The 27,023-nt window shown below is 47.4% G+C and overlaps 1 protein-coding gene across 1 annotated transcript; it reads right to left on the bottom strand.

The window, feature by feature from the left end:
* Positions 1-24,438: 24,438 nt before the first annotated feature.
* Positions 24,439-24,810, bottom strand: LOC136510438 (secreted RxLR effector protein 161-like). The gene has a single exon (XM_066504881.1). It carries the CDS (start codon positions 24,808-24,810, stop codon positions 24,439-24,441), a length of 372 nt encoding a protein of 123 aa, XP_066360978.1.
* Between the last annotated feature and the right edge of the window lie 2,213 nt (positions 24,811-27,023).

Raw genomic sequence — 27,023 nt, forward strand, 5'->3', positions numbered from 1 at the left:
GCCATATAACTTGAATAATAACTCTTGTTTAGTGAGTTACCATTACCACTTACCACATGCCTAATTTACTTAAATGTATAGGCAACCATGGTATGGTATGTAGTGCATGTTGGTCACATGCCTAGGATTTATTGAACCTGGGAAGATTGCTATGCTCAAGTCAATTCGCTACCCTAGTAAGTTGCACAAAAAATACAACACAGAAGCCGAAGCTTTGAGGGCCTACTATAGCCATCCGGCCTACCTTACAAACCATGGGCAACCGGCCTACTATGGTCTAATGAATGCAAACCATGGCCATCCGCTGGCACTGGAGATCGAAGAGAATCCACCCATCGGAGATGTGAAGATTAGGAGAATTGCTCCTTGGTCTTGGAAAGATGTCATGCTTTTATTTATGGCTATGGTCATCAGCTTTTCTTATTTGTAAATTGATGTATGATCCGACAAACGGTGACTGGTGTCAATTAGGTCGGTGAGAATGAGCAGCCATGGACCCCAGTCTGGCCTGCTCGATCTGGGTCAAAATGACCAAGATGGCCAGGTAACTTTGGTATCATGTCACTATGTAGCCACACACTGCTAATCAATTGAGAGGGTCATAGCTTACTTGGTGTCTCTAGCAGGACCCTCCGTCGACCGAGGAGCTAGAGGGTTCGGGTAGCAGGAAGGCTAGATCCAAGCGAGGCATGTCAAAGATTCCTGTTGGTAGGAATGCACACTAGCACATTACTGAGTTCGATGAATTTAGGGATCCACTCTCACCGCCTATAGCTTTGACCAAATACAAGACTATCCTCGGGTTACTTGTTAGGGACTTCATCCCGATTAAGTACAGAAAGTGGATTGGGAAAGATGATGACCGGTGGAGGGTTCTCGAAAGCGAGAAGGATTACATATGGGATGTCAAGATCCCAGAGTATTTCACTTTCCCAGCCGAGTATGATAGGGAGTTTGTCAAGAAAAAAAGCAAAAGAAATCATGGGGACATGCTTCAAGAATTTCAAGGGGACATTGTACAAGAATTTTGTCCTCCAAAATAAAGAGCCAGATTTCGATGGTGGATAGTTTAGCAAGCATAAGGACTTCTGGCAGGCTTTCAAGGAATACAGGTTATCCGAGGAGTACTTAGAACTGAGCAGGAAGAATAAGGAGAATTCACAGAAAGCGACGAATCCTTATCATCTCGGCTCTCGTGGCTACGCCAAAAAGATGCCAGAATTTGAAGCAAGCACTTCAAAAGATGGATCACCTTGCTGAGGAAGGCGTTTAGGTTGAGACCGCCGATTGGGAGCCCAGATCAGGTATTATACTATATGGGGAGAAATGTATGGCACGCCGAGGACTGGGAGCTTTAGCTCCTTAAATCAACCCATGAGCGAACTCATCCAGAGGATCTCCCAGGTAACTGAAGAGGTGAGGCAAGGGACTCGCACTTCTAATAGGGAGAAAGACGTGCTCACCCTAAGCACTCAGAACCAAAGAGTACCCTAGTCGCACTTAGAGGAACCGGTGTTGTTCCTTGGAAACTAGCATTCCCCCAAGAATCTAACACATACCTGGAGCCAGCTCAAGGGGTAGAGCAGGAACATGAGGCAGAGTATTTGAGGAGACAAAGAGATAGAAGACTAGAATGGAAGCATGGATTGAGGCGACCGTTGAAGTGTGAGTCGAGCAAATTTTGTTGTCCAAGGGGTCAGTAGTAACACAAAACCCTTACTCCTAGTGCCTTTAGCCCACAGTTTAGGGGTCGCAGCTAGCTGCAGATCGAACCCCGCTCGACGAATAAGAGGACGAATGTGCCTCATCCAGTGGACTGACATCACTAAACTCGTCAATGTTAGGTTGTACATCCGTTAGGAATGGACAAAGGACAAGGTGGCGCTCGGCCAGGCCTAGGCCTGCAGGCAGACGGGATAATTAATGGCCACCCAATTCCACTAGGGGTACGCTCGCGTCACCATTGACAGAATACTTGATAAGAAGTATAAGAAGATACCCATTGAGTACCCCGTAGCGGAAGACAGGCCGAAACTTGGTCAAAACAAGGGCTCTCAAGTGGCCTGGCGCAAGCGCTTCATTAAGCCTGACCATCAATTGTCCACTAATGATGAGGACGACTGTGAGTCTTCACCCACCCACGATGATCACTCACCATCTCCCAACAGAGATCACTCCCCTCCTCATCCGGAGCCATCACCCCCGAGAAGACAGAGGTCTCCTTCTATTCCTCCTCGTCCGACTCCATCTTCATCAGCCCGAGAAAAGAGACTCCTCCTCCTCCTCCTCCTCCTCCTCCATCTCCATCAGCGCCGGGAAAATAGAATTCTAGTCGTCATCCTCCTCCTCCACCTCAGCCCAAAACAAGATCAAGGACATCCTCGTAGTCACAGAAAATGTCCTTGGATTCGGTCGCTAATGCTCCCAAAGTGGACCAACTAGAAAAGAAAAAGGTCGTTCAGTGGCAGCGTTACCACCTTGATGAAAGAAAAATTTACAGCACACATCTCGAAGGAAGATTGTGTTAGTTTCTTCAATCTATGTGCCTCACTGCCTCCGTTTTTGTTGAAGTCCGAATTCAAAAGGCAAACAAAGAATAAATACGCTACAACAAGAGACGAAGAAATACACAATAAACATTTAAGGAACATTATGAAGTTAGTCAAAGACAACCCTGATTTAACCATGGAAGAGGCCGCTGAACATCTATTATGATGTACAAGGGACAGGAACACCGGCAATGAAGTATGAAAGGGGCAATCTTTTGGTTCCCGATCATGAGTATAAAAATCTGACAACATATATGCGCTAGTTACATGAATATTACATGGGTCAAGCAACAGAGACGGAGGACTTTGGTTTTGAGGTTATTATCCGTTCGCCACATGTTTTCCAATATCTTAAAGAAGAGAAGTTCGATGTCGAGTGGGAGTGCTTGTTCCAGCTATACCAGAAACGCTCTCTCGATGTTCAAATGTTGACGCTTGTGGACTATGTAAGTACCCTACACGCACGATATTACAATTAACTACTCTCTCGAGACACAAATTGTTAACTTTTGAGCACTTCCCATGATTTTATGTAGGTGTATAGCAAAATTTTGCATTCTAAAAAGCAAATGGGATTACATAGGATTCTTGGATCCCATGCGAGTCAATGAGAGGACATGTCTAGGCCTCTATGGATGTGACAGTGGAAGACCTGAAACAGAGATTGATTGCTGCTTTTGATGAATTCACGATGAAGAAGAAAACCTACATACTTCTAGCCAACAACTGCGAGTATGTGTTCTCGACTTTTAATTTTATGCTTCTTTTTTCGATTAAGATTATTCGATAATTAGGATTATGTGATTACAGCAACCATTTCGTCTTCATTTGTGTTAATCATTGCTAAAAGTCTACTCGAGGTGTGGGACTCGAATAAAAAATCATTTCATCATCTCGATGCACTGGTGGACAGTGCTGAATTAGTAAGCGATCCTAATAACTATTATTTTCTAATCACACATACCGGCTTTCTAATGTTTCTCCTTTTAATGTTGCTCAGTGTCCGAAGAAGACATCGGTGGGACGCCGGTCCCATTCAAGGTTGTTGAAATGGAGGGGAAGTATCATATCACAGCCAGGCGGGAAACAATGAAGTGCAGGATTTTATGTAATGTGGGCAATGCTTCACTATATCGGTGGGAAATCGGAAGAAGCCAATAAGTTGGTGTGTATAATCCCCATTTCATTTATGTCTGTTAATAATTCAACAAAATGATTTACTGTTCCTCTTTGGATATCATCTTTTTTGAACGACAGCGCAAGAAATATAAGCACTGAAAGGCTGCTAGACACGGAGATCGTCGCACGACAATCGGAGCTGACAAAATTCATCTTAGCCGAGGTATTGAAAAAAGATGGAGTATTTTCCATTGCACAATCCAGTGAAGTACAAGAACCAGTATGGCCCAGAGCGGCTCGCCAGATTATTGTAAGAAGTCTGAGAAGCATGTGTGAAGTCTAAGAACATTTCTTTTTTATTTTGAGGGATCGAGATAGTGGATAAGAACATTTGAATTGTAATCATAACATTTGTAATGTTTAATATTGATGGACCTGTCATCTACGTAGCGTATATAAAGCGAAATCCGATTCCACGAAAAAATATAAATTAAAATAAATTATAAAACAATAAAATACGAACAGGGCCATCACCGCCGGTTAGCAACAAACCGGCAGTGTTGTCGTAACCATCACTGTCGGTTAGAAGCAAACCAACAGTGTTGTCTTGCTCAACACTGCCGGCTTGAACTATGAACCGACGCTGATAGTTACAAGAACACTGCCAGTTTGATCCATGAACCGACACTGATATTTACTACAACACTGCCAGTTTTGATCCATGAACCGATAGTGTAGGCTTGCTCAACACTGCTGGCTTGAGCCAAGAACCAACACTCTTAAAGCAACCGTCACTATCGGTTGGCACTACAAACTGGCAGTGTTGTTCAACTGGACACTGCCGGGCGGAGCCAGGAACCGACACTGTTTCCTGTAGATCAGTGTCAGTTTTTAAGGACCGGCAGTGATGTCAACCCCCCATCACTACCGATATGCCACTGTCGGTTCAAAATCCGGCAGTGAAGTGAGTTTTTGAACTGGCAGTGATGTCCAGATCTATGGTAATGAGTAGTAATAAAAACTGTCACGAATAGCTTCGGTAACTGACAACTCCAGATCTAAATGAGAATATGAAGTGACCGATGCAACCCAAGTTTTGGCATAGTAGTATGCATCCCTATTAGCCGTTTGGGAACGTTTGGAAAATGGAAATAAAAGGATGAAACTGGAAAGACCAGATAAAAAATACATGACATTAGGCAATATAGCTCAGTACACACAAACATGAGGACATTATAACATTAAGTCTTTAGAAACCTCACTTCCTAATTTCTTATGGTGTAGAGGTCTGGCTTATGGGGCGAAATTAGTAGCATGGAACGAGTTGCTCCCACACATTGCTAGCACTATACTGAATTAGGAGCAAGACACGTACACTACACCATGACACATTATCTAGGGCAGATTTGGCATCACCGAAGATCGTATCAGAGACATACTATGGCCCTGTTTGGTTGGGCTTTTGGCTTTGGCTTTTGGCCCCAAAAGCCAAAAGCCCAACCAAAGGGGCTGCTTTTGGAGGGTGCTTTTTCAGAAGCAGCTGCTTTTCCGTAGTTCATTTTTGAAAGCTGGGTTGACCCTGCTTTTGGCTTTTGGCTTTCTGCTTTTCGAAATTGGTGGAATAAAAAGCTCTTCCATAGTTGTTTCAAGAGAGATAAAGATAAAAGGTATATTTTATACTTGTTTAACCAAACAGCTTTCAGCTTTTCTACAGCTCACAGCCCACAGCAGCTTTTCCACAGCTCACAGCTCACAGCAGCTTTTTCCCACAGCCACAGCTCAACCAAACAGGGCCTATATATCATATGGCAAAAACAATTACCAACACACCTTTTGCAAACCCACTGTTGTCGGTGCAATAAACTTTACTGGACCAATCTTTGGCGACCAGCATGAGGTTTACTGACAAAATATGCTTGAGGTTTACCGAACATAATCCATTCTAATTTTCCTATTATTAACAAAAAAAGCATGTGAGCCCTATATTCATCCCCACTCTCAACAGCAAAACTCACTACACAATGACGCCTAAGGGTCCAAATGAACCGGTTTCACAAAGTTTTGCCAAGAGAATTGGCCTTGCCCTGTGAATGGTGTGAACTGCAACTCTTACCAATTGAAAGGACCATGAGCATCTGAATACTGGGATACCACTCAAGAGGGGGAGATAATGGATTGGGTCTTCTAAAACTTATTGGGCTCAACTTAATCTATAAAAGAAAACATAAACTAACTAGCGTGATGTGCACATTAGTTTTTTTTTAGTGTGCTCTACCTACCCAGCCTCCAAAAAGTTTTGCGACCTAGGGCCAATCCAATCAACTAGATTATACTAATCTGGAAAAGATAAATGCCACATCAATTATGAACAATATGGAAGCTTAAATATGGTACGTAAAGAGCAACTCAAGAGAGGACAAACTCGTGGATATGAGAAGATTTTGTTGGAACCGGTGGTGACCACTGAGTTCACGATCTTGGAGCTGGCTTACAGCCTGCCCGGCTCGTTACCACGAGCCTGCGCTCCCACAGGTCCCTAGGTCCACCGGAGCTACAACATATAAGGCCTTGGGCCTACTCAACCCAAAAGACTAGCCTTATAGGTGAGGGTTCTCCCACCTTATATGGTGTGCTCCCCCACCATCGCTACACGATGTGAGACTAAACCCCAACAATCTCACCCTTAGTCACACATCGGGGTGCCTCCGCCATATGTGACGCTCGAGATTTTTTTTATCGGGTTTAGCTTTTTTTTACCATGGGCTCTGATACCAATTGTTGGAACCGGTGGTGACCACCGAGTTCACGATCTTGGAGCTGGCCCGGCTCGTTACCACGAGCCTACGCTCCCACAGGTCACAGGTCCACCGGAGCTACAACATGTAAGGCTTTTGGGCCTTACTCAACCCAAAAGACTAGCCTAATAGGTGGGGGCTTCTTCCGCCTTATATGTTGTGCTCCCCCACCATCGCTACACGATGTGGGACTAAACCCCAACAATCTCCCCCTAGTCACACATCGGGGTGCCCCCGCCATATGTGTGACGCTCGAGATTTTTTATTGGGTTTAACTTTTCTGACCATGGGCTCATAATACCAATTGTTGGAACCGGTGGTGACCACCGAGTTCACGATCTTGGAGCTGGCTTATAGCCGACCCGGCTCGTTACCACGAGTCTGCGCTCCCACTAGGTCCCAGGTCCACCGGAGCCACAACATATAAGGCGGGAGAACCCTCACCTATCAGGCGTCTTTTGGGTTGAGTAAGCCCAAGGCCTTATATGTTGTAGCTCCGGTGGACCTGGGACCTGTGGGAGCACTAGGCTTCGTGGTAACGAGCCAGGCCGGCTGTAAGCCTAGCTCCAAGATCGTGAACTCGGTGGTCACCACCGGTTCCAAGATCGTGAACTCGGTGGTCACCACTGGTTCCAACAGATTTTTCCAATGTTATTGGTTTCCAAACCACAAGCCCCTAGTCCATATTGGTGCTCCATCAAGGTACGCTCCTGATCACCAAGCCTTCCCACGATCATGGTGTTGAGGTTTCCACTGAGGCTTGTAACAAAAGGCAAGTGCCACATTGAGGCTCACCACCGCCGCTCGACTCTTTTGGTTTCATTGGTGTTGTCCACTACTGGTACTTCTCTACCAACAAAGTTGTCTTCCTCCCAGCTCCCCCAGCATAGTAAGCATATGAAGCTTGGAGGGTAAATGTATCTGGAAGGTCACCAAGACCACAAGTACTCTAGCTAGTACGATTACGAGGGCACACCAAATCAATCACTCAAACTTTCAAGCTACAATCCTATCTCTCACAAGGATGAATGTACTAAGTCCTATTCTATGCCTTGCATGTGATCAATATGCAGTTGAGAAGATGGATGGAGTGCAGAATCACTTGCTCTAACTTCTAGCCACCTTGGGGCACTACAAAAACATCAAGCAAGATCATGGAAATGTATGTGTATAGTCCACCACCCTGGTTAGCGCTATTACAAACTCACATCAACCTTTTATTCTCACTAGATGATCCCATGCTACCCCTTTTTTCATTGTCGGACCACCCGGCTTTGTGACCTATGAAGTAGCCATTGTCGACATCTATCTGCTACACTATCTGGGGTGCTTCCTTGACCATCGGATTGTACTTTGTGTAGTAATCCATAGTGCTTGAGCACACATGCAGTGCCACTTGACGACTTGGAGATTGTATGGCAAAGTCATCTTATCACCTGTCGAACCATGGTGGTACTATTTACACATAGTACCACCATCTTTGTTGATAGTTTGGCCATGTTATGTTTGTGCAATGCTTGATGCATGGTATCGTTAGACCATCCAATATGCACAAGTCCATGGTGCAAAGTATTCATAACACCACAAAGTTGTGCCGCCCAGCACCACATCGACATCGTATGGTGCTAACTCGCTACACCCTGGATCAACTTCAGGTTTCATCAATGGAGGGTAGCACACTACGCCAGATTTGCACATCACATGTGGGTTTTATGTAATGTGGGCAATGCTTCGCTACATCGGCGGGAAATCGGAAGAAGCCGATAAGTTGGTGTGTATAATCCCAATTTCATTTATGTCTATTAATAATTCAACAAAATGATTTACTGTTCCTCTTTGGATATCATATTTTTTGAACGACAGCGCAAGAAATTTAAGCACGAAAGGCTGCTTAGAGATGGAGATCGTCGCACTACAATCGGAGCTGTCAAAATTCATCTTAGCCGAGGTATTGGAAAAAGATGGACTATTTTCCATTGCACAATCCGTGAAGTACAAGGACCAGTATGGCCCAGAGCGGCTCGCCAGATTATTGTAAGAAGTCAGAGAACATTTCTTTTTTGTTTTGAGGGATCGAGATCTAGATATAACATTTGAACTGTAACCTGTAACATTTGTAATGTTTAATATTTATGGACCTTGTCGTCTACTTAGCGTATATAAAGCGAAACCCGATCCCACTGAAAAAATATAAATTAAAATAAATTATAAAACAATAAAATGCGAATGGGCCATCACCGTCGGTTAGTAACAAACCGGCAGTGTTGTCGTAACCATCACTGCCGGTTAGAGCCATGACCCAACAGTGTTGGACTGCTCAACACTACCGGCTTGAGCCATGAACCGACAGTGTTCTCTTGCTCGACACTGCCGGTTTGAGCCATGAACCAACAGTGGTGGACTGCTCAACACTGCCGGCTTGAGCCATGAACCTGACTGTGTTCTCTTGCTCCGCACTGCCGGTTTGAGCCATGAACCGACAGTGTTGTCTTGATCAACACTGCCTACTTCAGCCATCAACCGACAGTGTTGGTTTGCTCAACACTGCCGGCTTGGGTCAAGAACCGACAGTGTTATCTTGATCAACACTACCGGCTTGAGCCATAATCCTGACAGTGTTGGCTTGATCTACACTGCCGGTTTGGGCAAGAACCGACACTCTTGAAGCAAACGTCACTGTCGGTGGGGACTACAAACCGGCAGTGTTATTCAACTAGACACTATCGGGTGGAGCCACGAACCGACACTATTGTCTGTAGATCAGTGTCGGTTTTTAAGAACCAACAGTGATGCCAACCCCACATCACTGCCGGTATGCCACTGTCGGTTCAAAATCCGGCAGTGAAGGGGGTTTTTGAACCGGCAGTGATGTCCAGATCTGGGGTAGTGGCACCTCTATTCCCATCTAGGATAGTGGAGGATTCAACTATATAAACTCATACAGACTTGTTACTTGTTCCTATGACTAGTCTATGTGATGTTTGCTTTTTTTGTAATTGAGATGTTCCTATGACTAGTCTATGTGATGTTTGCTTTTTTTGTAATTGAGATGTGACGTAATCCTTGTAAGCTATCACCTTAGCGAAGTTGTTGTGAACATGGCGGTTAGAATTCCTTTGTCGACCTGTCGTTATAGTGCAACTCAAGTGATGGGGCACGTTGTTGATATGAAAGTGATGTGTCATGCCAAACAGCGAGCACATCATGTGTAGCCCACAACAGTTTGTCTCTGGTGCACGGTGGTAGGGGTAAGCATCACGCTTTCACAATGACTGACGGCTAGCTCCTAAGCAAGATAGATAGTAAATGATGGCGCTTCCATGGCGAACAACAAGTTTCTGAGCTAACTAGCAAAGGTTGTCGAAGCTGATCTCACCAGGGAGGGATTCCGTCAAGGCATGTGTGTTTGTGGTTGCCCTAGGTCAGTCGGCAAGCCTAGGGAATCAACTTTGATTGTTAGACCAGGAGATGAACAGCATGTTAGGGTTAAAACAGTAGTGTGTGGAACAATGAAGCCGGGAGTTGAAGAGTTCGCCCTTAGTAGTAAAGTAAATTGATCGTGTCGTCTTCAATTTAAGAACCAATCAATATTCCCATATAATACATCAAATTTCTAGCTAGATGCTTTTAGGACAAATTTGAGCAGGTCACTGCATCCCTTGGAGCCCATGATGTAAAATATCAACATCACGGTCACACGCCTCATACCAGCACCAGAGAGTTAAAAGAACAAATATCAGTTTTGAAGGAAGCCCTCGTGGGAGGTAATAAGCGTTGTTCACAGTCACGGCCCCTAGCTAGGCCGGGATAATGATAGAGTGACTCAGTTTCCTTTACATGATGCCAACAACGGACCCGAGTCTTAAATGACACTAAAATTTACAAGTGGGGGGAGGAGAATGCATGTAAATGTACTTTCGCAGATGCAGCATATATACCCTGTGACAGCAATAGGGCACTTGAGCTACTCACTGTGTGTCATTATCAGCAGTGTATCTTTTTCCCATCCTATCTGCTCAGCGAAACTGCCATCACTGACGGCATAATACAGTACTCCCTGCTGTCCCTGGAATAAATAGATTCCTAAAGTTGTCTTAAGTTAAACTTTTTAAACTTTGACTGGATTTCTTAAACAAAACGTTAAGACTTATGATATCAAATTAGTAGCATTAGACTTACTATAGAATATATTTTCATAAGATGTGCCCATTTTAAAACAAAGATGTTATTACTTTATCTATAAAGTTAGTCAATCTTAAAAAAGTTTGACTGGCACTGGATTCTAGAAATTAATTTATTTGGGGATGGAGGGAGTACATATATATATACGGCTGCAAGCAAAATACATTGATTATTTACTTGCAACAGCGCTCACCCCCTTCAAATATGTCAAACAAAGTTAATTATTTTAATAATCAGAATCTTTTGGTGGTTAGCATTACAATATAAAATGAGTTAAAATTCCTGCACTACTTCTCATTTTGTATTAGTGAGTATTCTATTAGCTGGGTTGTTCTGGGTTTTAAAATTTTATTTCAAATCTGAACTGAACCGTAAGGATTTATTGCAAATTTTCCCTATAAAAAAAACGCTCTACATTCAAAGCAATATGACTGCATGTGCTTTATCTGATTTGTAACTCAAACGGGGAAAAAATGCATGGTGCAACACATTTGCGAAAATTTGTTTCTTCTATAGTAACACAGTCCGTGTGATTGAATGAGTGCGAGAAATTTCTAGCCATCCGACATTCATATAAATATAACATACTAAGCACCTTGCTAAGATTAGAAAGTGCACCAACTAAGATATTTTGGATTGTCCAGGTCATCATCATGTGAGAGATGAGGGCCTACAACATTATCAATCAGCAAAGACAAATTACTAGCTTCATTATCAGTGGTCCATATCTAAAGTAAAAGAGCAAGAGGAATTTGTTCCAAGTCTCATTCTTTCTTTGGGAAACAGGCCGACATTTACCTCCCAGCAGTTAGAAACAAACAAAAAAATAACTAAACTAAAGTTGGTACAATAATAAATTGATGTTCGTTGGTCAAGCTAATTTCAGGCCATTCAAAATTTAAAATATTAAATTACCCATAGAGGAAGGGTCTTCGAGAAATAACTAGAAATTGAAATATAACCTCTTGAACCATGATAGATAAAGATAATTATATGAGGAACAACTAATACAAATATCATACATTAAAGCAAGCACCTCGCATGGTACATATATGCATCAGCATGCATAACTAAGTAGTCTTATAGAGGACATCTCAGGTGTTAATTCTTCCATGATAAGCATACAAAGCTGTACTCTGATCGAGAATAGATATATAGAACTTTGACTATGAGCACCTGTGTAGGGCTTCTAGACTTGTCATCTCTTCTCAAACTATGTAAACCATGTGCCGCCCTGTGGGATCTCCCTGGTAAATTGCTTCTTCTTTGTTGCGATATAGTCATTTATTATCTCTCGCTCCGACAGCGCCCTCTGGAACACCTTCTGGCCGGAGACAGAAACCCCAGCACCCAGTGGCGGCCGTGCCAGCACCGTCACCACCCTCGGGTTGGTGAACACCCAAGGTCTGGTGATTAGATCGTAGTCATAGACAGACTCAATCTTCTTCACCCTCTCCACACTCACGTCGCCCTCGGCCACTAAAGTGTTCTTAGCGCGAGACATGGTGTGTGTGTGTGTGTGTGTTTGTGTTTGCTGGTTTGTTGCAAGCTAAGGGAGGAAAAATGAAGCTACCAGGACACGTTGTTTGAGCTTGTGTGCCTTCCAATGGCGCTGGTGATAGCCTCCATTTATAGGCCTCAGGCTGTAGTGTTCTATTGGCTGTGATAGCAGAGTGAGAGAAGTAAAGGTGGCAGCAGTGCTATTTCTCAATATCTGATGTGTCTTTGTTGTTTATTTCATGCCGTAGGTGTATGGTAGCTTGGTATCATATATTGGCATTCTATGGATATGGATCCTCCAACAAGTCTGAACACATCTCATGCAGCATCCTGAATTTTCATCACACACTTGAAAAAGCTTAAAAGCTTGACCAGGCATGTCCACACAGTGAGGCAGTGGCAGCAAATGCAAAAGCTTAATGGAGGGGAAGAGTTCAACAGAGAATAACCTGATCCTTTTAGCTATTTGTCTCTGAACCGCCAAAGGACCATGATCTGATAGTTAGTAGTGTGCTAAACCTTACTTTTCCATCTGCTCACAGGGACAGGTGAGTTATACATGTCAGGCTTAATGAAGAAATTTCTACATACAAATAAAAGCATATGTAGCCGCAGATTCATTCTGTTTCATATATGTTTTAGGTTAACAACTTATTCATCTTTGTTGTCTTTCATATATACCCATTTCATGAACCACGAGCATTATTCCTGAAGAAAATTCAAGCTTGGTGCCAAGAGTCCCTCTCTCTTTCCCCTAGAAATTGGTCATGCCATATTAAGTAATCTGCTGCTACCCTTGTGTGAACGCACGGCAGGGATAGGCGGCGCCGAAAAGGGCTCCATGCTGTTGCACTATAGCAGCTGCAGGGGCAGGCACCGAATGACTCTCCTACCGCACTGTAGCCATAGCAGGGGCAGGCACCAAACTCAGCCCTGCTGTCACATCTCGTCACTATAGCAGCATGGGAGCCTGACATGTCTGTGTACTAGGATTAGATGGATAGAGTTATATATATAGTTTGCACTGCAACTCAGTAAAGAGAGCGAGTTCAGTTTTGTCATCTCCTCTGCAGAAGCTCCGGCCAACGATGGTGCTTGTGTTGTGTGAGTGTGTGCTCTGTTCTCCCTCCCTTCTTCTACCTCTAACCATACTGTGTGGTCAGCAACGATAGTGCGTGGTCAACAATAGTGGTGAGTGGTCGACTCACCCGTGCCGGAGATCTCAGGGGCTAACAAGTGGTATCAGAGCCGTACAAGCGCCGTCGCCGGACTAACCGTTGGCAATGACGAATGGTTTAGAGATGGGCGACAACAGCGGTGCTGCTGTGGCTGCCCAGTCACAACAGGAGGTCGTTGTGCGCACAGTGCAGGAGGTTAGCGGCACCAGTTGTCCGACGCTGACTCGCACCAACTATGGGGAGTGATCGGTGACCATGAAGGTCAAGCTCAGAGCCCAACGGCTCTAGAATGTTGTTGACAAGGGCACCGACAATGAAAAAGATGATATATTAGCATTGAAGGCTATCCTCGTTGCTGTGCCATCAGAGTATAGGGAGCCATTGGGGGCGAAGAGCTCTGCTAAGGAGGCTTGGGAGGCCATTGCGGCTATGCACGTTGGTTCCAACCGAGCAAAGAAGGCGACGGCCTAGCTGCTGAAGCAGGAGTATGCCAACCTCAAGTTCAAGGATGGTGAATCAATGAAGGACTTCTCCCTCCGCCTGCAGACGCTCATCAGCAAGCTGAGGAGCCACGATGTCACCATCGACGAAGAAGAGGTGGTCTCCAAGTACCTCCACTCCGTGCCGGCAAAGTACATCCAGACTGCTCTCTCCATAGAGACGATGCTGGACTTGTCCACCCTCACCAGTGAGGATGTGACAGGCCGTCTATGGGTGGTGGACGAGCACATGGAGCAGGCCACAACAACAAAGGACAATGGCAAGCTGCTGCTAACAGATTAGGAGTGGGCTGCCCAGAGGAACTCTAGGGAAGCCTCCTCTAAGCAATAGGGCACTTGAGCTACTCACTGTGTGTCATTATCAGCAGTGTATCTTTTTCCCTTCCTATCTGCTCAGCGAAACTGCCATCACTGACGGCATAATACAGTACTCCTTCTGTCCCGAATAAATAGATTCCTAAAGTTGTCTTAAGTTAAACTTTTTAAACTTTGACCGGATTTCTTAAACAAAACGTTAAGACTTATGATATCAAATTAGTAGCATTAGACTTACTATAGAATATATTTTCATAAGATGTGCCCATTTTAAAACAAAGATGTTATTACTTTTATCTATAAAGTTAGTCAAACTTAAAAAAGTTTGACTGGCACGGATTCTAGAAATTAATTTATTTGGGGATGGAGGGAGTACATATATATACGGCTGCAAGCAAAATACATTGATTATTTACTTGCAACAGCGCTCACCCCCTTCAAATATGTCAAACAAAGTTAATTATTTTAATAATCAGAATCTTTTGGTGGTTAGCATTACAATATAAAATGAGTTAAAATTCCTGCACTACTTCTCATTTTGTATTAGTGAGTATTCTATTAGCTGGGTTGTTCTGGGTTTTAAAATTTTATTTCAAATCTGAACTGAACCGTAAGGATTTATTGCAAATTTTCCCTATAAAAAAAACGCTCTACATTCAAAGCAATATGACTGCATGTGCTTTATCTGATTTGTAACTCAAACGGGGAAAAAATGCATGGTGCAACACATTTGCGAAAATTTGTTTCTTCTATAGTAACACAGTCCGTGTGATTGAATGAGTGCGAGAAATTTCTAGCCATCCGACATTCATATAAATATAACATACTAAGCACCTTGCTAAGATTAGAAAGTGCACCAACTAAGATATTTTGGATTGTCCAGGTCATCATCATGTGAGAGATGAGGGCCTACAACATTATCAATCAGCAAAGACAAATTGCTAGCTTCATTATCAGTGGTCCATATCTAAAGTGAAAAGAGCAAGAGGAATTTGTTCCAAGTCTCATTCTTTCTTTGGGAAACAGGCCGACATTTACCTCCCAGCAGTTAGAAACAAACAAAAAATAACTAAACTAAAGTTGGTACAATAATAAATTGATGTTCGTTGGTCAAGCTAATTTCAGGCCATTCAAAATTTAAAATATTAAATTACCCATAGAGGAAGGGTCTTCGAGAAATAACTAGAAATTGAAATATAACCTCTTGAACCATGATAGATAAAGATAATTATATGAGGAACAACTAATACAAATATCATACATTAAAGCAAGCACCTCGCATGGTACATATATGCATCAGCATGCATAAGTAAGTAGTCTTATAGAGGACATCTCAGGTGTTAATTCTTCCATGATAAGCATACAAAGCTGTACTCTGATCAGAATAGATGTATAGAACTTTGACTATGAGCACCTGTGTAGGGCTTCTAGACTTGTCATCTCTTCTCAAACTATGTAAACCATGTGCCGCCCTGTGGGATCTCCCCGGTAAATTGCTTCTTCTTTGTTGCGATATAGTCATTTATTATCTCTCGCTCCGACAGCGCCCTCTGGAACACCTTCTGGCCGGAGACAGAAACCCCAGCACCCAGTGGCGGCCGTGCCAGCACCGTCACCACCCTCGGGTTGGTGAACACCCAAGGTCTGGTGATTAGATCGTAGTCATAGACAGACTCAATCTTCTTCACCCTCTCCACACTCACGTCGCCCTCGGCCACTAAAGTGTTCTTAGCGCGAGACATGGTGTGTGTGTGTGTGTGTTTCTGTTTGCTGGTTTGTTGCAAGCTAAGGGAGGAAAAATGAAGCTACCAGGACACGTTGTTTGAGCTTGTGTGCCTTCCAATGGCGCTGGTGATAGCCTCCATTTATAGGCCTCAGGCGGTAGTGTTCTATTGGCTGTGATAGCAGAGTGAGAGAAGTAAAGGTGGCAGCAGTGCTATTTCTCAATATCTGATGTGTCTTTGTTGTTTATTTCATGCCGTAGGTGTATGGTAGCTTGGTATCATATATTGGCATTCTATGGATATGGATCCTCCAACAAGTCTGAACACATCTCATGCAGCATCCTGAATTTTCATCACACACTTGAAAAAGCTTAAAAGCTTGACCAGGCATGTCCACACAGTGAGGCAGTGGCAGCAAATGCAAAAGCTTAATGGAGGGGAAGAGTTCAACAGAGAATAACCTGATCCTTTTAGCTATTTGTCTCTGAACCGCCAAAGGACCATGATCTGATAGTTAGTAGTGTGCTAAACCTTACTTTTCCATCTGCTCACAGGGACAGGTGAGTTATACATGTCAGGCTTAATGAAGAAATTTCTACATACAAATAAAAGCATATGTAGCCGCAGATTCATTCTGTTTCATATATGTTTTAGGTTAACAACTTATTCATCTTTGTTGTCTTTCATATATACCCATTTCATGAACCACGAGCATTATTCCTGAAGAAAATTCAAGCTTGGTGCCAAGAGTCCCTCTCTCTTTCCCCTTGAAATTGGTCATGCCATATTAAGTAATCTGCTGCTACCCTTGTGTGAACGCACGGCAGGGATAGGCGGCGCCGAAAAGGGCTCCATGCTGTTGCACTATAGCAGCTGCAGGGGCAGGCACCGAATGACTCTCCTACCGCACTGTAGCCATAGCAGGGGCAGACACCAAACTCAGCCCTGCTGTCATATCTCGTCACTATAGCATGGGAGCCTGACATGTCTGTGTACTAGGATTAGATGGGTATAGAGTTATATATATAGTTTGCACTGCAACTCAGTAAAGAGAGCGAGTTCAGTTTTGTCATCTCCTCTCGCAGAAGCTCCGGCCAACGATGGTGCTTGTGTTGTGTGAGTGTGTGCTCTGTTCTCCCTCCCTTCTTCTACCTCTAACCATAGTGTGTGGTCAGCAACGACAGTGCGTGGTCAACAATAGTGGTGAGTGGTCGACTCACCCGTGCCGGAGATCTCAGGGGCTAACAAGTGGTATCAGAGCCGTACAAGCGCCGTCGCCGGACTAACCTGTTGGCAATGACGAATGGTTTGGAGATGGCGACAACAGCGGTGCTGCTGTGGCTGCCCAGCCACAACAGGAGGTCGTTGTGCGCACAGTGCAGGAGGTTAGCGGCACCAGTTGTCCGACGTTGACTCGCACCAACTATGGAGAGTGATCGGTGACCATGAAGGTCAAGCTCAGAGCCCAACGGCTCTAGAATGTTGTTGACAAGGGCACCGACAACGAAGAAGATGATATATTAGCATTGGAGGCTATCCTCGTTGCTGTGCCATCAGAGTATAGGGAGCCGTTGGGGGCGAAGAGCTCTGCTAAGGAGGCTTGGGAGGCCATTGCGGCTATGCACGTCGGTTTCAACCGAGCAAAGAAGGTGACGGCCTAGCTGCTGAAGCAGGAGTATGCCAACCTCAAGTTCAAGGATGGTGAATCAATGAAGGACTTCTCCCTCCGCCTGCAGACGCTCATTAGCAAGCTGAGGAGCCACGATGTCACCATCGACGAAGAAGAGGCGGTCTCCAAGTACCTCCACTCTGTGCCGGCAAAGTACATCTAGACTGCTCTCTCCATAGAGACAATCCTGGACTTGTCCACCCTCACCAGTGAGGATGTGACAGGCCGTCTATGGGTGGTGGACGAGCACATGGAGCAGGCCACAACAACAAAGGACAATGGCAAGCTGCTGCTAATAGATTAGGAGTGGGCTGCCCGGAGGAACTCTAGGGAAGCCTCCTCTAGCTGTGGTGGCGATGGCAAGTGCCGTGACAAGTCTTCTCCAGAGAAGAAGAAGGTCTACCCCAACGCCTATCGACGCTGTGGGAAGACGGTCCATTGGGCAAAGGAGTGCCCAAATTGCAAGCAGGAGAAGAAGGCTAAGGCTCATCTGGCGCATGCTGATGATGATGATGAGGCCACTCTCCTGATGGCGACATTCTGTGCACTGCACGATGTTGAGGCCGTGAAGAAGGGAGAGGTGATGGTGGTGAAAGGGCCTGGGAAGGCTCTGAAAGCTGTCTACCTCGATGAACCGCGCGCCCAAGTCCACCTCGGACGTGTGGGCGGTGAGCAGGAGCAGCGTGTGGTACCTGGACTTCGGCGCCATCAACCACATGACTGGCTCTAAGGAAGCCTTCTCTGAGCTCGACGATGACGTGACCGGCACGGTGAAGTTAGATGAAGGCTCAAGGGTGGCGATCTGAGGGCGTGACACCATCATCTTCAGGTGCCAGAACAGCGAGTACCATGCGCTAATGGATGTATATTATATCCCGCAGCTGCGTTCAAGCATCATCAGCATTGGCTAGCTGGATGAGCGCGGGAGCGAGGTATTGATCAAGGACAGCGTCCTCATGATCAGGGACCGGCGAGCAGCGTCTTCTTGCGAAGGTGAAGAGGTCCAAGAACCAGCTATACCTGCTCGACTTGAAGGTGGAGCAGCCAGTGTGCCTGGCAGCACGGCACACCGAGGAGCCATGGTTGTGGCATGCCCGGTTCGGCCATCTCAACTTCGACGCGATCGGTCGGCTAGAGAAGATGGTCCGAGGGCTCCCCCACATCAAGCACGGAGGCAAGCTATGTTACAGCTATTGGCCGGGAAGCAGAGGAGGCTGCTGTTCCCAAAGGCGGCCAAGTATCGGCGGTGGATGCTCTCGAGCTCATCCACAACGATATTTGTGGGCCAATCATGCCAGCCACAAATGGTGGTCGGTCGTACTTCCTCCTACTCTTGGATGATTGTAGTCGCTATATGTGGCTGCAAGTCCTGATGAGCAAGGACGAGGCAGCGGACGCGGTCAAGAAGTTCAAGGCATGCATGGAGGCAAAAAGCGGCAAGAAGCTGTGCATGCTGAGGACTAATCGCGGCGGTGAATTCACTTCGGTGGAGTTCACTGTGTACTGCGCGGATCAGGGTGTGTGCGACACCACACCGCGCCATACTCGCCACAGCAGAATGGAGTGGTGGAGCGGCAGAACCAGACAATGGTCAGCATGGCTCAATCCATGATGAAGGCCAAGGGCATGCCGGCAAGGTTCTGGTTGAGGCAGTGACCACGACGGTGTTCATCCTCAACCGTGCGCCCACCAAAGCTCTGAAGGGCAAGACGTCGCTCAAAGCTTGGTATGGGCGCAAGCCGAGCGTGTCCTTCCTCTGGACATTCGGCTGCATCGGCCATGTCAAAAAGATGAAGCTGGTCCTCACCAAGCTAGAGGACAGGAGCATACCAATGGTGCTCTTGGGCTACACAGAAGGTACCAAGGCGTACTGGCTCTACGACCCATGCGAAGGCAAGGTGGTTGTCTTGTGCGATGTCATGTTTGACGAGAAGTGTGCCTAGGACTAGGATAGTCTAGGCATAGGGGAAGCTGGCGGCTTCACCAACACCTTCATTGTCGAGCACTTAGTCATCCATGATGGTGGAGACGCTAGAGAGGAGGTGCCGACCACTCTAGCAACAGAGCTAAGCACTCCTGGGGTGGTGCCGAGCACTCCATGAGTGACACCAAGAGGTCCTGCAGTGGTGTCAACCACTCCAGGACGGGTGCTGAACACTCCCGTAGCAGAGCCGAGAAGTCTTGTAGTGGTGCCAACCACTCCAAGACTGGGGCTAAGCACTCCTACAGTGGTGCCGAACACTCCAAGAGTGGTGATGAGCGGTCTAGGAGTAGTGCCGAGCACTACAGCCAGGGTGCCGAGCACTCCAGGTGTCATGCAGACCACTCTAGCAGAACAGGGAACTCCATCGACACCGATCGAGTTCGCCTCGCCTCCAAGCGACATCACTGAGTTCATGGATGCCTTCCACGACGGTGAGGAGGTGCGGTTCCACAGGCTGGATGATATCATCAGTGGCACAGGGCCCTTAGGCCTGGTGGGTCAGCTGCTCAATGACCCAGAGCTGCTTCTCGTCAGTACAGAGGAACCACCCACATTCGCGCTGCCCGAGCACGATAGAAACTAGCGATGGGCGATGCTGGAGGAGATGAAGGCGATCGAGGGAAACGAGACTTGGGAGCTCATTGATCCACCTCTAGGATGTCATCCGATTGGCCTAAAGTGGGTGTACAAGGTCAATCGGGACGAGCACAGTGCCATTATCAAGCACAAGGCGTGCCTCATTGTCCGAGGCTTTGTCTAGCGTGAGGGCATCGACTTCGAGGAAGTCTTTGCGCTGGTAGCGCGCATGGAGTCTGTCCGACTGCTTCTAGCTTTGGCAACAGCAAAGGACTGGCGCATCCATCACCTAGACGTAAAATCGGCCTTCCTCAACAGCGAGCTGGCGGAGACGGTCTTCATCAGGCAACCTCCGGGTTTCGCCGTCAAGGGAGCGGAGCACAGGGTGCTCAGACTACGCAAGGTGCTCTACGGGTTGCGGCAGGCCCCAGAAGCGTGGAACGCCAAGCTTGACGCCACGCTGGGCAAGCTTGGGGTTCACGAGGTGCGCAACCGAGCACGTGCTCTACATGCGGCAATGGGAGGAGGAGGAGCTCGTCGTCGGCGTGTATGTGGACGACTTGATTGTCACCGGCGCGTGTGCAGAGGACATCGATGGCTTCAAGCGTGAGATGATGGCTTGTTTTCAAATTAGGGATCTCGGCACGCTCTCCTACTACCTCGGCATCAAGGTAAGATAGGGGAAGGACGCGCTCACGCTCGGTCAGAGCGCGTACACCTCGAAGCTATTGGAGCGGAGCGGCATGGCTAAGTGCAAGCCGTGCGTGACTTCGATGGAGGAGCGGCTAAAGTTGACGAAGGCCAGTACTGCGGCGAAGGTAGATGCAACACTCTGCTAGAGCATCGATGGCGGTCTACGCTACCTAGTCCACACAAGGCCGGACATTGCGTTCGTCGTAGGCTATATCAGCCGCTTCATGGAGGATCCCCGAGAGGATCACTGGGCTACGGTGAAGCGGCTGCTTCTCTACGTCAAGGGGGCGGTGGATCAAGGGATCGTCTTCACCAAGACCGGTGGGAGTAGGCTATAGCTCACTGTGTTCAGCGATGCAGACATGGCGGGGGACATCGACGGACGACGGAGCACCTCTGGCGTGCTCATTTTCCTCGGGTCGGCCCCAATCTCATGGTTGTTGCTGAAACAGAAGGTGGTGGCGTTGTCCACGTACGAGGCAGAGTACGTGGCGGCGGCCACAGCGGCGTGCCAAGCAATGTGGCTACGCCGGCTGCTGGACGAGCTGACTGGAGTGGAAGCTCACCCACCAACACTGATGGTGACAACCAGCCCGCCAACACCCTCGTGAAGAAACCGGTTCTCCACGACCGGAGCAAGCACATCGATGTCAAGTTTCACTTCCTCGGGGACTGTATTGATGGAGGGCAGATCGTCATCAAGTTCATCGAAACTAGTCGGCAACTCGCGGACGTCCTCACCAAACCGCTCGGCCATCTTCGGCTCACAGAGCTGAAGAAGATGATCGACATGGAGGGGGTTCAAGGGTTAGCAGCAGGATTAGGGAAAGAATTATTAAGTAATCTGTTGCTTCCCTTGTGTGAGCGCACGGCGGGGATAGGCGGCGCCGAAAAGGGCTCCCTGCTATTGCACTGTAGCAGCTGCAGGGATAGGCACCGAATGGCTCTCCTGCCGCACTGTAGCCACAGCAGGGGCAGGCATATCTAGTCACAATAGCAGCATGGGAGCCTGACATGTATGTGTACTATGATTAGATGGGTAGAGTTGTATATATAGTTTGTCACTGTAACTTAGTAAAGAGAGCGAGTTCAGTTTTGCCATCTCCTCTGCAGAAGCTCTGGGCAACGCTGGTGCTTGTGTTGTGTGAGTGTGTGCTCTGTTCTCCCTCCCTTCTTCTACCTCTAACTATAGTGTGTGGTCGGCAACGACAGTGCGTGGTCAGCAATAGTGGTGAGTGGTCGACTCACCCGTGCCAGAGATCTCAGGGGCTAACATGCCATGAGGGAATAAATACAACACATCACCAACATACTCAATATCTGCAAGAGAACTCTTGGCATTAATTGGCAGAAGAAGGGAATCCACTCAAAGTGCAAAGATCGCGAGCTTAGTGGAGAGCTGGCTAACTTTATTTATTTGCTAGTAGTAGGTAGATTAATTAATCAGGAAACCTTCCGTTTCGAACATGACTAACTAACGAATTGCATGCCTATAGAGTCTCAGATTCTTGTTAGTGGAGTTATATGCGTCTAGATATTTGCCAGGTGTACATGCTAATACCAGCTGTGCCATAACACTTTTGTCATTACCAGCTCACTAAAATCAAAGAACACTTTGCACCGTACCATCACATTGATGTAATCAACACATCATGTTTCGAAACTTATATATCTTCATACTATGTCATTCTTTAGTCTGTTCCTTTTTCTGGACATGAGCAAAGCATGTGCTACACATCAGCTCCTACTACTATTGACTGCAAACATTTTTTAATCTGTACCATCCTACATTCCATATAAAGCCTAACTCGAAGCATTAGCAACTGAGGAGATATTTTAGAAAGGCCCAGAAGAGGTATTTTAGAAGGTACCAGAGGAGAACATGAAGAGATTGTGAAGATAAGGGTCAATCGATGAGCTAGTGACACGAAGGTGCCTTGAAATTCCACAAGGGTTGCGTGGAATTATCCTCGGATTCCTTCGTAGAATTTGCTCGAAAGTGCTTGATGCCCGCATTGGAAAGAAGTTCCTTGCAAGTGGAGAAACCGACCCAGCATGATATTGGTATGATCAAAGCAGGTAGGTTTCTCTGCACAACCACCTGAAATTAAGGCCTGGTTGTGCACTCTGAACTTAACTCTATCTTTCAGGCCCAGTTTTATTAACTTTTAGAAAAATAGACAAGTATTCTGGCACCGAATTACATCATGTTTGTCAAGGAAAACATGTTTAGTATGCATGCCTTGCGACGAACTACTACTAGTGTAAGATTATGTTGTATATGCTTGCAAAAAACATGCTATTGATCACAAAAGCTCAAACATCAGGAGTGACGTCATCCTTACATGAGTCTTGCTAGCTCTCGGCTCAGTAAGAAGGAATTTTTTTTTTCTAAAAAAAATGGAGGGCTAAACCTGCTCATCTAACAAGTTCAGCGCCTATACAGCTCCATGTTGCTATATGCCTATATTGCTAACTCAGCGCAAAGGTATCATCATTTGTTTTGAGCATCAGGTATGTTCTGGACTCTAGAATAATGCAAGATCTTTACTCACATCAGTCTAGCCTGCCTCTCCCAAATTAAGGGAAACACAAACACTACACAATACATAGAGGATAGCCTAGGTAGTAGCCATTTTGTAGGAAAGGATATGCCCTTTTTGTATGCAGATATGTTAGTGGCACATTAAAAAAGAGCTCTTATATAATCTTCGACAGATTGGCTTTAGGTAATATATCCCCTTGGTGGTTGAATTCCGTGGTGCAAGAATGCTTATAGCTATCCATGGTTGATTCTTCCAAGGCGCAAGAATACTTCTAGCTGTTCATTGTTGATTCTTCCTAGGGAACTACTAGTATACTAGCGGTTGTTGGATGGCCTGCAGATCTGTTGGCCCGAGATCTTCCGCACAGGTGAGCTGACTGCTCACCGGCGTTCTCGCACACACACTACGGCTGGAGGAAGAAGAGGGAGGGAGAACAGAGCGCGCACACACAGCACAAGCACCAGCGTTGGCTGGAGCTCTGCAGAGGAGATGGCAAAACTGAACTCTCTCACTTCACTGAGTTGCAGTGGAAAGCTATATATACAACTCTACTCATCTAATCCTAGTACACAGACATGCCAGGCTGCCATGCTCGTACAGTGACTAGATATGACAGCAGGGCTGACTTTGGCGCCCGCCCCTGCTGTGGCTACAGTGCGGCAGGGGAACCATTCGGCGCCTGCCCCAGCCGCGCATACAGAGGGAGAACAACAGATTACTTTACAATTGTTCCCCTAATCCTACTGCTAACCCAAGAACCTCCACCATGCCAATCATCTTCTTCAGCTCCGTGAACCGAAGACGGCCGAGCGGCTTGATGAGGACGTCCACGAGATGCCGACCAGTTTCGATGAACTCGATGACGATCTGCCCTCCATAGACACAGTCCCAAAGGAAATGAAACTTAACGTCGATGTGCTTGCTCCGGTTGTGGAGAACCGGATTCTTCGTGAGGGCTATGGCAGGCTAGTTGTCCACCATCAGTGCTAGTGGGGGAGCTTCCACACCGGTCAGCTCGCCCCAGCAGCTAGCGTAGCCAAACAACTTGGCATGTCGCTATGGCCGTCACCACGTACTCTGCCCCGCACGTGGACAGAGCCACCACCTTCTACTTTTGCGACAGCCATGAGATTGGAGCTGACCCGAGGAAGACGAGCACGCCAGAGGTGCTCCGCCATCTGTCGATGTCCCCTGCCATGTCTGCATCGCTGAACACAGTGAGCTGCAGACCACTTTTGCCGGTCTTGGGGAAGACGATCACCTGATCCACCATCCCCTTGACGTAGCGTAGCAGCCACTTCACCGCGGCCCAGTGATCCTCTCGGGAATCATCCATAAAGCGGCTAACGTAGCCCACGGCGAAAGCAATGTCTGGCCTCATGTGGACTAGGTAGCACAGACCGCCGACGATGCTCCGGTAGAGTGTTGCATCTACCTTTGCCACGGTACTGACCTTCGTTAGCTTTAGCTGCTCCTCCATCGGAGTCACGCACGGCTCGCCGCTCCAATAGCTTCGAGGTGTACGCGCTCTGACCGAGCATGAGCACCTCCTTCCCCTATCTCACCTCGATGCTGAGGTAGTAGGAGAGCACGCCGAGATCGCACATTCGAAAACGAGTCGGTATCTCATGCTTGAAGCTGTCGATGTCCTCCGCACGCGCACCAGTGATGATCAAATTGTCCACATATATGCTGATGATGAGCTCCTCCATCTCGCATCATCGCTTGTAGAGCGCGTGCTCAGTTGCTCACTGCATGAACCCAAGCTTGCCCAGCGTGGCGTCAAGCTTGGGTTCCATGCTCACAGGGCCTGCCCAGCCCGTAGAGCGCCTTGCGCAATCGGAGCACCCTGTGCACCGCTCCCTTGATGGCAAAACCCGAAGGTTGCCTAACGAAGACCGTCTCCGCCAGCTCATCGTTGAGGAAGGCCAATTTTATGTCCAGGTGATGGACGTGCTAGTTCTTTCACTGCTGCCAAAGCCAGTAGCAGTCGGATAGACTCCATGCGCGCTACCGATGCAAAGACTTCCTTGGAGTCGATGCCCTCGCGCTGGACAAAGCTTCGGCCGACGAGGCACGCCTTGTGCTTGACAATGGTGCCACGCTCATCCTGCTTGACCTTGTACACCCACTTTAGGCCGATCGGATGGCATCCTAGAGGTGGATCGACGAGCTCCCAAGTCTCGTTTTCCTTGATCGCCTTCATCTCCTCCAGCATCGCCCATCACCAATTTGCATCATGCTCGGCCAGCACAAACGTGGGTGGTTCCTCTACACTGACAAGAAGCAGCTTTGGGTCATTGAGCAGCCGACCCACCAGGCTTGAGGACCCTGTGCCACCGACGATGTCATCCAGCTTGCGGAACCGCACCTCCTCACCATTGTGGAAGGCATCCATAAACTTGGTGATGTCGCTTGGAGGTGAGGCAAACTCGATCAGCGTCGATGGAGTCCCCTGTTCTACCGGAGTGGTTGGCACAGCACCTGGAGTGCTTGGCACCCCGGCTACAGTGCTTGGCACTACTCCTGGACCGCTCATCACCACTCCTAGAGTGGTTGGCACCACTGCAGGAGTGCTTGGCACCAGTCTTGGAGTGGTCGGCACCACTACAAGACCTCTTGGCTCTGCTACAGGAGCGTTCGGCACCCATCCTAGAGCAGTCGACACCACTACAGGACCACTCGGCACCACTCCTGGAGTACTCGGCACCCCTCCCGGAGTGCTTGGCTCTGTTGCTGGAGTGGTCGACACCTCCTCTCTAGCGTCTCCACAATCGTGGATGACCAAGTGCTCGACGATGAAGGTGCTAGTGAAGCTCCTAGCTTTCACCATGCCCTGACTATCCTAGTCCTAGGCCGCCTTCTTGTCAAACACGACGTCACACGAGACAACCACCTTGACTCCATGTGGGTCATAGAGCCGATATGCCTTGGTACCTTCCTTGTAGCCCAGGAGCACCATCGGTGTGCTCCTGTCCTCCGGCTTGGTGAGGACCGGCTTTGTCTTCCTGACATGGCCGATGCAGCGAATGTCTGAAGGAAGGACATGCTCGGTTTGTGCCCATACCAAGCTTCGAATGGCATCACGCCCTTCAGGGCCTTTGTGGGTGTGCGGTTGAGGATGAACAACGCCGTGGTCACCGCCTCACCCCAGAACCTTTTCAGCATGCTCTTGGCCTTCATCATGGATCGAGCCATGCCGACCACCGCCTGGTTTCGCCGCTCCACCATGCCATTCTGCTATGGTGAGTACAGTGCGGTGTGGTGTCGCACCACACCCTGATCCACGCAGTATGTAGCAAACTCCACTGAAGTGAATTCACCACCGCGATCTGTCCACAGCATGTGCAGCTTGTTGCTGCTCTCCGCCTCTGCGCGTGCCTTGAACTTCTTGATTGCTTCCACCGCCTTGTCCTTGCTCATCAGGAGTTGCAGCCACATATAGCGATTGCAATCATCCACGAGCAGGAGGAAGTACCACCGACCACCATTTGTGGCTAGCATGATTGGCCCGCAAAGATCACCGTGGACGAGCTCGATAATGCCCACCACTCGATACTTGGCCGCCTTTAGGAATGGTGGCCTCCTCTACTTCTCAGTCAGGCAGCTGTCACACAGCTCGCTTGCGTGATTGATGTGGGCTAGCCCTCGGACCATCTTCTCCAACCAACCGAGCACGTTGAAGCTGAGATG

The sequence above is a fragment of the Miscanthus floridulus genome, chromosome 16 (assembly GCF_019320115.1).
Source record: "Miscanthus floridulus cultivar M001 chromosome 16, ASM1932011v1, whole genome shotgun sequence".
NCBI classification, from domain to species: Eukaryota; Viridiplantae; Streptophyta; class Magnoliopsida; order Poales; family Poaceae; genus Miscanthus; species Miscanthus floridulus.

Bases quoted from the DNA above. Each gene is read 5' to 3' on its own strand.
- LOC136510438 (XM_066504881.1), bottom strand. From the start codon at position 24,810: ATGGAGGAGCAGCTAAAGCTAACGAAGGTCAGTACCGTGGCAAAGGTA.